The sequence below is a fragment of the Vicugna pacos genome, chromosome 12, assembly GCF_048564905.1.
Source record: "Vicugna pacos chromosome 12, VicPac4, whole genome shotgun sequence".
Taxonomy (NCBI): domain Eukaryota; kingdom Metazoa; phylum Chordata; class Mammalia; order Artiodactyla; family Camelidae; genus Vicugna; species Vicugna pacos.
In genome coordinates this window covers 1,398,947-1,412,644 of record NC_132998.1, presented here as the reverse complement: position 1 = coordinate 1,412,644, position 13,698 = coordinate 1,398,947, and the positions used below count along the sequence as shown (strand labels likewise).

Here is a 13,698-nt window from a genome sequence, read left to right as displayed (position 1 = left end):
ACCATATGAGATTGCTCATATGTGGAATCTAAAAAACAAAAACAAAAACAAACAAACAAAAACAAAGCATAAATACAGGACAGAAATAGACTCATGGACAGAGAATACAGACTTGTGGTTACCAGGGGGGTGGAGGGTGGGAAGGGATAGACTGGGATTTCAAAATTGTAGAATAGATAAACAAGATTATACTGTATAGCACAGGGAAATATACACAAAATGTTACGATAAATCACAGAGAAAAAAATGTGACAATGAGTGTGTATATGTCCATGAATGACTGAAAAACTGTGCTGAACACTGGAATTTGACACATTGTAAAATGATTATAAATCAATAAAAAATGTTAAAAAAAAAAAAAGAATCTCCAGCTCCAAGGCTGCAATATATTTTTCTTTACCACCTCTTATCCATCCACTGAGTTAATGTCATATATTTTCTTTTTTGTTATGACAGGACTTCACTTATAGTATGAACTTTTATATTAGTCTTATAGAAGGACAGACTGCTGAAAAAACAAGACCTAAAAGTATTGTAGCTGAAATAAGCCAAAAAGTTATTTTTCTCCAAAATTCTAAAAAGAATGTCAGCAAGCAATTCTCTCCTCATAATTTAAGGAGGGAGGCAAAGAAAAATTATCCATGGCAGACATACTATAAAGAATAGGTAAAAAGAGTTCTTCAAAGAAGAAGAAAATTACAAGATAAGAAATCCTGGTACAACAGGAAAGAAGAAAGAAAAATGGAAGAAGAAATATGGGTAAGTAAAATAGACTATCCTCATCCTCGTGAGTTTTACAAATCATGTATGATGACAAACAAAAATTAACACCATCTGATACTGAAGACAATGATATTTAAAAGTGGGGTGGGTAAAGTGATCTAAATAGTAGTAAGATTTCCACATTTCACCTGAAATGCTAAAACATCTATGCCAATAGACTGTGATAATATATGTATGTTGTAATACCCAGAGCAACCACTAAGAAAATCAAACAAAGTGATACAATCAAAACTACTGAATGAGGGTGGGTATATAGCTTAGAGCATGTGTTTGGCATGCGCAAGGTCCTGGGTTCAATCCCCAGTACCTCCTGGGGATTGGAAGGAAAAAACTAAATAAATAAATAGTACTTTTTAAAAAATACTAAATTAATGAATTAGTCAAAATAGAATCCTAAAAAGTGTTCAAACAACCTACACATGTGCAAAAAAAAAAAAAGAGAAACAAAGAAAATAAAAAGAAACAAATGATAAAAAGACAAATCTGTACACATAATTATCTTAAATGTAAATGGTTTAAATACATCAATTACAAGGAAGAAACTGGCAGAGTGAATTTATTTTTTAAAACAACCCAACTGTATGATATTATCAGAAATTTGCTTCACAATCAACAACATACTGAGGTTGAAAGTAAAAGGATAAAGAAAGCTATGCCATGAAAAATCAAGAAAAAAAGCAGATAAGGCTACATTAGTATTAGATAAAGTAGACAGAAGCAAAGAAAATTACAAAAGGGAAGCAAGAGACATTTACGTAATGATAAAAGGACTGCTCCACCAGGAACCCACCTTGCTTTATTTATTGTCACATTTATGATCATCTCACCTATTTTACATTTACCTGTGCATTCATTTATTGTCCCTAGGCCATGTCTAGGCAAGGACTTCAGTGGTTTTGTTGACAGTTATATACTCAGTGCCCACAGCAGTACCTGCACAGGGTAAGTACTCAAATATTTACTCATCAATGAAAGTGTTATCCTATTATCTATCAAGATCTGCCCTTTAGATACAAGGCACTAATCATGATCAGCTCAAGTGATTTAAATACTTTAAACAGTAACATTATGAACTAAAATATTCCAACATCAGATCAGAAATGACCAAAGGTTTACTAATTCTTATTATAGCATCTCATGCACAAAATTTAAGTTCTACTTTCTTCATCATAAATATACTAATTATAAAATCAGCAAGCAAAAACTATTGACATTAGAATGCTTCCTGAAAAAAAGTCATCATTTCCAAAATAACCATCTTCCATCAGTCACAGTTACCTTAGTCATTTCCTTATCATGCAGTCGAGGTACTTCCTAAACTTTAGAAAGAAGCGTAGCTTTTCCATATTACTCAGCCCCCCAAAAAGAACAAAATCTGGCCATTTGCAGCAACATAAATGGACTTGGAGGACACCTTGCTAAGTGAAGTAAGTCAGACAGAGAAAGACAAATACTCTATGGTATCACTTATATGTGGAATCTAAAACATACAGCAAACTAGAGAATATAACCAAAAAACGAAGCAGACTCACAGACACAGAGAACAAACTAGTGGCTCCCAGCGAGGAAAGCGGGGGAGGGACAGTGTATGGGTGGGGAAGCAGGAGGTACAAACTACTGGGTGTAAGACAGGCTCAAGGATGCACTGTACACCACAGGGAAGACAGCCAATAGTTTGTAATAACTGTAAATGGAAAGTAATCTATAAAAAATTGTATTAAGAAGCCTCTACAAATTTAAGAGGACAAATTATTTCAAGCATCTTTTCTGACCACAATGCCATAAAACTAGAAATCAGCCACTGGGGGTAAAAATGAGAGAAAAACAACTGTATGGAGACTAAACAACATGCTACTAAAAAACCAATGGGTCAATGATGAAATCAAAGAAGAAATTAAAAAATACCTTGAGGCAAATGACAATGAAAACACAATTACACAAAATCTATGGGATACAGTAAAAGCAGTCCTAAGAGGGAAGTTCATAGTGGTACAGGCCTTCCTCAAAAAACAAGAACAATCTCAATTAAACAATCTAGCCTACCACCTAAAAAAATTAGAAAAAGAACAAACAAAACCTAAAGCCAGCAAAAGGAAAGAAATAATAAAGATCATGGAGGAAATAAATTCTTTTAATTTAAGGACTAAGATTTAAAATTGTATTCAATTTTTTAGAAAAAAGAAGGGTAGCCATAAAAAAAAGTGTAGCCTTTCCAAATAATTCATTATCAAATAATTTCCTCCATGAATCACTTCTTAAGCAGATTTCCACCTCTTGCTCTCGTTTTATTTTATGTTGATCTTTGTTCCCAAATTCCAAGCCTGCCCAATTTGCAGCCTAGACTGACTCATCAATGACCTGTCACTCAACTTACTTCCTCTCCCTCCCCTTTCTAAAGAAGAGATTCACTCTAACCCAAATAGACCATTCGCAATCTGTCAGACTCAAGCAGTTTCCACTGGTAACTTTGGCTTTCTTGTCTGTAAACACATTTGAAAGAAACAACTGAAAATTGCTAAATACAGTTGTATAGTAATTCCCTCATTGGAGAAAAGAAAGTGGGAAACGTCTGTGAGGCGCATACTGTGTAGCTGGTACTTAGCAATTATAAGCCTATCTGACGGGCACCATGGTCCCCATTTTATAGGAGAGGATAGTGAGAACCAGAGAGATGGAGCTTCCTGTGTCACTCAAGGTGGAGGTGATTATTGTGTTAAATTTGGTGAGACCATGTTCGTTCTCTGGGCCCCACCACTGCTATGAGAATTATATGCAGCCATGTATAAGGAAGCCATTTATAAGATATTTGTACGGTGGGTACTTTGTTCCTAATTCTGGCATTTTGTTCACTAGCATTGGTTCTTCTGATGCTTGAATTCTATTGAAAAACAGGTGATGAATCTGATAAATTAACTGCTATGAAGATGTCTTCGGGTAGCAAAGGGTTAGCCCTCCCAGGTAATATATACATATCTTAAGTTCTTCACTACCTTAAACTGGAAATTTGCAAGTGTTTTCTCAGAAGAGACTCACAAGTCAAATGGGATCCCACCCCTATCTCAATCTGAGCATTCCCCTTTTATATGTTCTATGTTTCATTTATGCACATACTTCGAAAAATGAAAATCACTGCTTACTGTCTTTAGCCAGTAGTCTATAAATGGGCTAATTACAACCAGGTTAACAATGTTTATCAAATGTGACTTTTCAGGACATTTGTGACCTGCAAACAGTTCTACCTAAGCTGTTGGTCTACAGCCAAGTCCAGCCCTGCCCACCCAAGGCGAAAGGCAAATGTCATGACTCCACAGTCTTCCCTGCTCTCTGGCTACCACCCACCCCACTCCAAGCTAGTCTCTGTGGATCTCATCGCTTAGCCATATATTTAAAATTTGTTCCCAGAGTTGTTGACAAAGAACTTTCATTAGCCTGTTCCAAACAAGAATCCCCAAGGCAACTTGTGCTTCCTCACTCAGTTGACTCCCCCAGTGCACTCTCTCAATAGAGCAAATACCACCTTTGTCACTCTGGGTAAAGGACAGCTGAGGTGGGAGAGGGAGTTTATATTCTGCCTTCTGAGGTCATTAACATCATTTTTCCTAGAACAGAAAAATCCAGGGCTACTCTGCTCCTCAAAGTCCTTCTTTTAACCTTTATACTGGCTCCACTTTTAAAAGACAGGCTATCCAAAAACTCTGATGCAGTCCCAGTCTTAATGAGTGGAAAAACAGAAATGGGCAAATCCCCACTAAACTGGTAAGAAAGTGGAAAAGACTATTTCTTACCAAGAGAAGCCCTGGAAGTTTTTGTAACTTCTGTGAAATGCTGGATAGGATGTGGTGGCAGATAACATTGAAAATGCAATACATTTTATTTTATCTTATAATAATATACCCTTATAATTTTTCTATACCTCTAAGAATATTTAGGACTAAAACCTCACTATAGCCATTTGGATAGTCAAGTGAGGAGGTATATTTCCTCTTTACAGCTTCATTGATTTTACCTCTCTGTGGCCGCGAAGCCTGAAACCAATGCAGATGTGAATATTCAATTTTTCCCTGAAGATTTCAGGTTGGTAACCAGGAGGGCAAGGGCATCCAGAGCACTGTGTAACTTTTCCTGGTCCCTGATTCCAACTGTGGACTGCATCGCACTAGTGGCTTATGGAATCAATTTAATGGGTTGCAATCAGCATTTGAAAAAAAATTTTTAGTAAAATAAAATTTAAAATACTATGTTGTACCACATGCAGTAATAAGGAGTGTTCTGTAAAATCTTTATTTAAGTTAGACATATACAAGTTCACCAGAAAATGATATAAAATGCAGAATACATTATGGTCAAAATGCTTGAAAGCAGCTGCCCTATAAATGTTTGTAAAAACAATACATAAAGAAAATCTTGAATAAGCCAGCAAGGATGCTCTCATATAATGTGATTCTTAAACAACATGAGCTCACAAATCAGTAGAGACTTGAAATGTTCTTGAAGTGCTTAAACATGAAGACTCCTTAGAAAACCCCGGATCATAGTTTTTATATACTTTTCCTGTAAAATTTCTATACCCACATACCCAAAATGTTTTACACGATTTAGTGGGCTCATAGACATGGTAAATCCAATCTAGAATTAACAGATCCCTAGTTTAGAACTCCTGCTTGAAATATTCTGAAGCTCCTAAAATTTCCTTGAAATGTAATAGCATCTGCCTGTCCTTAAAGGAAAGCAAAGTTCTAGATCTAAAGATTCTGAATGCATTTGCGTAAATGGAGATTTTTATTCTAATCTAATATTTGCTGAACTGTAGACAGGTATATGGAATGGTTCAAAGGACAGAAGACTTTTCATTCTAATACACAATCTTTGAATTCTAACAGACAGAGAAGGAGGGTCTGTTGAAGAAGAAGTGAGGAGCTGGTACTCTTGGCATCGAGGGAATTGAGGGAGTTGAACAGGAAGGAAAATGAGAGGCTGATATGATTGTATGAAAAATAAAACAAAAATGGCAGAGAAGCGTAAGAAAACGAGCTCATCTAAGAAGAGTTAGGCAGGCAAAGGAAGCAGGGCAATAAGTGGAACCAGTGAGAAGTAAGGAAAGTGAATACAGGGGAAAGAAAGTTAGTAACTTCTGGGAGGAGACAGCTGTTGCAGGCATTCCTTTATTAACTCTTTTCAAAAACTATTTAAACACCATCTACAAAGCGATTATTTCATATTGGCACTGGGGGGAGTACATTTGGAGAAATCATAGTAAGAACTTTCTATATAAGGCAAACAGGACTGGCAAGAACCCAACACCACTCAAATGGGCTGCTGGGCTGGGTCATGTCATCAGAGGAAAAGTTCATGGTCCCTCTCCTTTTGTTCTCTTCAGATTTCACGTCCCTTTCAGAATACCTCTTCCTTTCTCACCTTTTATTATTACCATTTTACCTTGAGACTCAAAATTTTTTCAGCAATGCAAAATAAAACCGTATTGACTGAGTTCATCCTGCTGGGTCTAACAGATGTCCCTAAACTCCAGGGGGTGGTTTTCACCTTTCTGTTCCTTGCCTATTTGCTCAGCATGATGGGGAATCTGACGATCCTCATCCTCACCTTGCTGGACTCCCACCTTCAGACCCCCATGTATTTCTTTCTCCGGAACTTCTCCTTCTTAGAAATTTCCTTCACAAACATCTTCATTCCTAGGGTCCTGATCAGCATCACAACAGGAAACAAGAGCATCAGCTTTGCTGGCTGCTTCACTCAGTATTTCTTTGCCATATTCCTTGGGTCAACAGACTTTTACCTTCTGGCCGCCATGTCCTATGACCGCTACGTGGCCGTCTGCAAGCCCCTGCACTACACGACCACCATGAGCAGCAGAGCCTGCACCCAGCTGGCTCTCTGCTCCTGGCTGGCTGGGTTAATGGTTATTATACCACCCATCACTCTGATGAGTCAGCAGGGCTTCTGTGCCTCCAACAGGCTGAATCATTCTTTCTGTGACTATGAGCCCCTTCGGGAACTCTCCTGTTCAGACACGAGCCTCATAGAGAAGGTTGTCTTCCTTGTGGCCTCAGTGACCCTGGTGGTCACTCTGGTGCTAGTGATTCTCCCCCACACGTTCACCATCAGGACTGTTCTGAAGCTCCCCTCTGGCCAGCAAAGGACAAAGGCCTTTTCCACTTGTTCTCCCCGCCTGATTGTCATCTCTCTCTCCCATGGAAGCTGCTTCTTCATGTACGTTAAGCCCACAGCAAAAGAAGCGGATTCATTCAACACGGGAGCCGCTCTACTCATTACTTCAGCTGCACCTTGGTTGAACCCCTTCATTTACACCCTAAGGAACCAACAGGTAAAACAAGCCTTCAAGGATACAGTCAAGAAGCTTATGAAACTTTAAAGAATTTCAGAATTAAAACCTGAATGGGTGAATCCTTACTACGTACCAAACTCTCTGCCAGTTACTAGATATTCAATGAAGAGTTAAACTCCAGGACAGTGAGAGAGACTTGGAAATTAAAAAAGTACAACCTAAGTGTTCATATAAAGCAATGATTAGGTTTTATTAATGAAAAAGCAGCTCAATCTGAGTTAGTGAGTCAAAGTTTTCAGAGCAGGTGCCATTTAAATTGAGTCTTAACAAGTAGGAATAGGTTAAGCAAGCAACAACAGAGAAAGAAACAGGAAGAAAGAATACTGGGGGTGGGAGCACAAATTTTCAGTCCAACAAGATTGAGGAAATGTTGTCATTCATTTCAGTTAAATAAAACAGAGAAGGAAAAGAGTTGTGGAGATAAAAGTTTTAGTTTTGAATTAAGTTAAATCCCATTTTAAATAAATAAAATGCTCAAAATGTCAAGCCATTTGGATTTGGGACAAGATCTGTGAATTTAGAAATCCTTACCATGTAGATGGCAACTGATGTGGAAACAGAGGCGGCCACGAATAGAAGCAAGTACAGAAGTTCAAATACTAAACTTTTAGCATCCTCTCATAATTTGAAGAGCACAAGAGGCAGAAGATAAGAAAGTCCACAGAACTGTGCGATTCCTAAGAGAATGTCTCAAGAAACACAGGTTATTTGGCAATGTGAAATGCTGCAGAGAGCAATTAATATGAAGAATGAAAGCGTGAGAACTGACAATTAGGCTACTGTTATTGATCACAGCCATTTTCAGAAAATGTGGAACTTGGGGGTGGGGTAGGAAGAAGTCAGACTACAGTGGGATACTGGTGGTTAGGAGCTGAAAAGCTAGAAATGGTAACGTGGAATTTCAAGAGTATGGGTCAGAGGCTTTGGTTCCTAGACTTGAGGGCATGTAACACTGTGCCACGCCTATAACAGGCACTCAATAAATGCTCAATTAATTTAAAAAATGAGTAAATGATGTCTTTATTACATAGGATTCAAGTAAGCTTTCATAAGCCTTTTTATCATCTACTAGTTTTTTAAAGGGCCAAACTCTTTCTCTCCTGAACACTTTAAAGCCTATTTTGAACCACATAGTTATTTCTTTGTAGAGATATCCACAGACAAATCCTCTGTTAATGTCACCTTGTTTAACATTATTTTAAGAGTTTTTTTCTCCTTTTCTCAGGGATATTTATAGGTAAATAAATTAAAAGGAGAATCAGATTTTCACAAAAGCTGTCTAAGCATGTTTTCAGGAGTCTAAGAGACGCACATACCCTTTTATAAAAGTGTGTTCCCCGTTAATCTATCCCTTATATCTACGATCTACTATTAGGAATTAAATTATTTTCTTTTGAGTCTTCTTCCTATTAAAATGCAATCAAGAGAAGCAGTGTACCAGTGTACTATAGAAGTAAACAGCCTCAAAATCTCAGTGACTTAAATAACCAAAGTTTATAACCTCTCATACTATATGTTCAGTGTGGGTCAGCAGCCAACTCTGCTCCACATGGTAACTTCTGCATCATCTTATAATGCTGCCATCCCCACATGAGATGCTTCAAGGGTCACAGAAGGAAACACACAAAACAGGAAATGTCTCAAACCTGCAATTCAAAGCTCCACCTAAAACCCACTGGCCGAAACGTGTCAACAAATGCAAAAGATCCAAGCAGTGTGATCTCCCCACACATACAGAAGGAAAAGAGAACATGAGAACTTGTGAGCAAAAGATGAAAACACCTTATAGGCTAGGATATGTTACCTTTTCTTTCCAAATGACAGCCAAGTCCTGTAAACAAAACTGGCTAAAGAAATTTGGCAGAGCAAATTACCGCCATGAAAATTGTAGTGAAATGTTGGTGGGGATGTAAACTGGGGTGGCCACTATAAAGAACAGTATGGAGGTCCCTTTGAAAACTAAAAATAAACTTACCATATGATCCAGCAATCCCACTCCTGGACATATATCCAGAGGAAACTCTAATTCAAAAAGACACATGAACCCCAGTGTTGACAGCAGCACTATTTACAACAGCCAAGACATGGAAGCAACCTAAGTGTCCATCAACAGATGACTGGACAAAGAAGATGTGGCATATATATATACAATGGGAAACTACTCAGCCATAAAAAAGAATGAAATAATGCCATTTGCAGCAACATGGGTGGACCTAGAGACTATCATATTAAGTGAAGTAAGTCAGAGAGAGAAAGAGAAATCATGATATCAGTTATAGGTGGAACCTTAAAAAAATGATACAAATGACCTTATTTACAAAACAGGAATAGACTCAAAGACACTGAAAACAAACTTATAGTTACCAAAGAGGAGAGCAGCAGGGGATAAATTAATTTTGGGATTACATATACACACTACTATATATACAATATATAAACAACAAAGACCTACTGTATAGCACAGGGAACTATGTTCAATAACTTCTAATAACCTACAATGGAAAAGAATCTGAAAAGAACATACATATATATTATGTATAAGTGAATCACTTTGTTGTACACCTGAAACTAACACAACATTGTAAATCAACTATACTTCAGTTAAAAACAAAAACTGGAAAAATAACATATGAGATCGCTCATATGTGAATCTTAAAAAAAAAACAAAGCATAAATACAAAACAGAAATAGACTCACAGACATAGAATACAAACTTGTGGTTGCCAAGGTGGTGGGGGTGGGAAGAGAGAGACTGGGATTTCAAAATTGTAGAATAGATAAACAACATTATACTGTATAGCACAGGGAAATATACACAAGATCTTACGGTAGCTCACAGAGAAAAAAATGTGACAATGAATATATATATGTTCATGTATAACTGAAAAATTGTGCTCTACACTGGAATTTGATACAACATTGTAATATGATTATAAATCAATAAAAAATGTTAAAAAAACAAAAACAACAAAAACTGTAGTGAGACAGACTGAGGAAAACAATGTCTCATGGTTTCATCTTTTAAAAATAGAAATCATATGTCACTTTCTTTCTTAAAACCCTCTGAGAGCTTCCCATTACTTAAATTCCAAATTCTTCACCACAGTCCACAAGGCACTACCTCAACTAGCTCTGGCCCAGCTCTTTCAACACTCTGCCCTCGGCACTGACTGACAGGCCCAGAAGAGGTAACAATTACAGCTGATGTTCCTTCTCCTAAGAGAACTTCAGAACGAATTACATCCTGTTATTTCCTCCCTGTCAACTTAATCACTACCAGAAAACTCTCTAGATCATCCTTCATTACCCCCGAGTGATCTGTCATCTTCAAAATCCTCTGAAAATTCTCAGCACACCTGTCCTTCACATATTTCTGATCCTGGAGAGGAGGCAGGTACCCTCCTGCCTCTCCACTGCCTTTTTTTTTTAATTCATGAGATAGTCAGTAGAGTAACATTTATTGATGGTATACTTACACCAAGACTGCAAAAAACGCTGCAGATAAATGGGTGAAAAGTCATGGTTCTACCCTCAAGGCCCTTATAACCAGTAGGAGACCTCATGGTAAGTATTATAGCAGAAATACACCAACGCAATCAAAAGGGAGAGGACAGAGCAGATACTACCACCTGGAGAAGTTAGGGAGCATCTCATATATGTATTCTCTTATCCTTAATTCTCTTCCATTCTTTTGTCATATTCCCATTCATTATCATACACATGGATGATATTAAAACTAATTATCTTATTGGAGAGAGAAGAGAAATTTAATATTTCTTTTTCCTTTTTAAAAAAAATTTTTGAAGTGCAGTTGATTTACAATGTCAGTTTCAGGTATACAGCAAAGCGATTCAGTTATACATACACATACATGGTTTTTTTCTTTTCAGATTCTTTTCCATTCTCTCCATTGCCTCTTACAGACCATCGTCCTCTATTTTCAAAACCTGTAATTCCGTTAAAGCACATGTCATCAGATTGTTTCACTCCTTGTTCAATTACTCCCACAGGTATCTTGTTGGTTCACTGATAAATTTAGCAACTGGCTTACCCCAACTCTACCACTTACTCCTGGTTTGATTGTTTGGTGACTTGAATAGCTACAGAGATTGATGCACTGAACCAGTGTGATGTTCTGTGGGCTGGTGAACTCAGCTTGGCTCAGCTGGCTGGCTCTACTTCAAGCTGTGGGTCTGTTCACGACACTGAGGACAAGAGGACCTAAGAAACAAGTAGCTGGATTCCATGGTAAGACACACGCTTGCCCAGGGGAAGAAGATAAATTCCAAGACACTGTCGTTCCCTGCTTCCTCAGTGAAGTTTCTGGGATTCCGGGTGTCTAAGGGCATATCAGGGTATACCTTCAAATTAGAATAAAAATTACTACATTTTGTACCTCCTAAGAGGAATCAAAAAGTACAATACACTACATTGATGAGGTAACATACACCACATTGGTGACTGCTGTTCTGGCCCACGTACTAAGTAATCCATAAAACTGCTCATAATAAGGGAAAGCTCTCCAGATGGCCCAGACTTTGATGCAAGCAGAGTCCTTATGACTCTGTGGATTTCACTGTATTCAAAGTGTCAGTGGGAGATCAGGACACAGTGTAGAATTTGTGGCATGCTCCCGTAGGTAAGTCTGAATACAAACCCCCTAAGATAAATCCACACCATCTTTAGCAATTAACTTGCTGTTTTGAGAAATAAGTGTTTTGCTCATTACTGGGCCTAGCACAGACTGAATGTCTATTCATGGGGCAAGCTAAAAACATGCACCTTGAACTACTCATCATGAACTGAGTGAATATTTTTCACTAAGTCATAAAAATAGAAGTGTCTGAAAATGCCCCAGCTTCAAGTGGAAGTGAGACATAGGAGATGAAGCTCATGCAGACCCTTCAAGGCAGAAGCAACGTGCACAAGCAGAAGGCTCGCACTCCTGATGTATTAACTCTTCCTCTGGTGCCTCTCCTACCTCAAACCACACCTGTAACTTCATGTTTGGTGGGGGTCAGGGAGGCGGGTTCCCAATGACTAATGGACTAGGGAAGAGAAAATAAAGCCTTCTTTACAGATGGCTCTGTGCAATATACTGACATGAGCCAGCGGTGGACTAGCATGGTGTTACAACACCAATTAGGCATGGCCATGAACAGTAGTTGGGAAGGGAAATCATCCCACCAGCAGAACTTTGATATTAACAGTTGTCACTCTGTCTGGAAGGAGAGATGTCTAGAGGGTTAGACCTATACCATTCAGTGCTTAGAAGATAATGGTTTGTCTATATAATCAGAGACTTGGAATGAAAAAAAAGTTGGGGCAGAGGAACAAGGATGGACCTCTCACAGTGTGACTGAAGCTGAGGACACTTGTAATACCTTATGACTGAGTGCTCGCCGTAAGTCTCCTTCAGCAAACACACACATCCACCACGCACATCAGAAACTTGGTAGACTTTTCCTTTTCAGGGCACAGAAGACTAAAGTGAAGGGAAAGGGGCTAATGGGGAAAACACTAAACCCTCTACATAGCTCGTGTTACCTGACCAATGTAAGATTACTAAGGCAACAGAAGGCAAATGGCCTCCTACACCTTGTTCTTTAGGAGGCATATGGTGTTAGGAACATTAAACAAATAATTAAGGTATGTTGTCCAGCATTATGCACAATATAATGAAGGTGTGTTGTGTAGTGTTATGCGTAGCACATGGTAAATGGCTCAAAAAATATACTGTTCTAGTTCCCACGATTATTTTTCATCGTTGTCATTACTCCAGCTTCCACGAGGCTTTTGAACTATACTGATGCTCTCCTGCTAACTTCCTCAGCGTCTCTTTGGACTTCTTCCCCAGTCCCTTATTAAAAGTTCAATTCCAGAGTTCTCAGCAAATAGGGCTCACTAGCACGCTCTGAATGGGGTCTCCTGGGATCTTTTCTCTCCTTCCTCATCTGATTATGCTGAGGTCTCCCCAGAACAGAATATTTAAAATATGCTTCCATCTGGTGTAAAATCAGAAGCAGCACATATCCAGGCTCAGATGAGTCAGAATGGAGGAAACAAGACTTTGAAGGGAGGGTGGTTTCTATTATCACTACCATAAACACATTTAACTTAAATAAATCACACCTCAAAGGATTACCTGCTGGCTGGGGGGCATTTTACATTTAATGTGGAGATAACAAGTGGCAAATGACAGCTAAGCTGATATACAGCAGGAGGAGTAGGAGCTTTTCTACCAAATTGTCATAAGTTTGTGAACTTTTGAGATGAATTAGGTCAGTAAGTAGCGGTGGGAAAGCAGACAAGTTCAGTTTTATGCCACCTTTCCTCCACATCTGACTTCTAAACTGCGATTCATTCCATAGAGGTGCACGGGTAAAACCCTACAGAACTTGCCCTGAAAGTCAAGTGTAAGTATATTCTCAGCTTCCAGTTAAATCAGTGTTACCTGTTTGTGATTATAGAGCATGAAATATATTACTGTGATTTTTCTTAATTAAAAAGTAACTCACTCTTGTTTTACAGTATTCATGGAACACAGACAA

At 38.2% G+C, this 13,698-nt stretch overlaps 2 protein-coding genes across 2 annotated transcripts in view; one reads left to right on the top strand and one right to left on the bottom strand.

Annotated features, from left to right (window-relative positions):
• LOC140700022 (integrin alpha-7-like) overlaps positions 1–13,698 on the bottom strand; it is a 64,269-nt gene that overhangs the window by 28,052 nt on the left and 22,519 nt on the right. The window lies entirely within an intron of this gene.
• LOC140700378 (olfactory receptor 2AP1) lies at positions 6,245–7,174 on the top strand. The gene has a single exon (XM_072973888.1). It carries the CDS (start codon positions 6,245–6,247, stop codon positions 7,172–7,174), a length of 930 nt encoding a protein of 309 aa, XP_072829989.1.

Bases quoted from the DNA above. Each gene is read 5' to 3' on its own strand.
- LOC140700378 (XM_072973888.1), top strand. From the start codon at position 6,245: ATGCAAAATAAAACCGTATTGACTGAGTTCATCCTGCTGGGTCTAACA.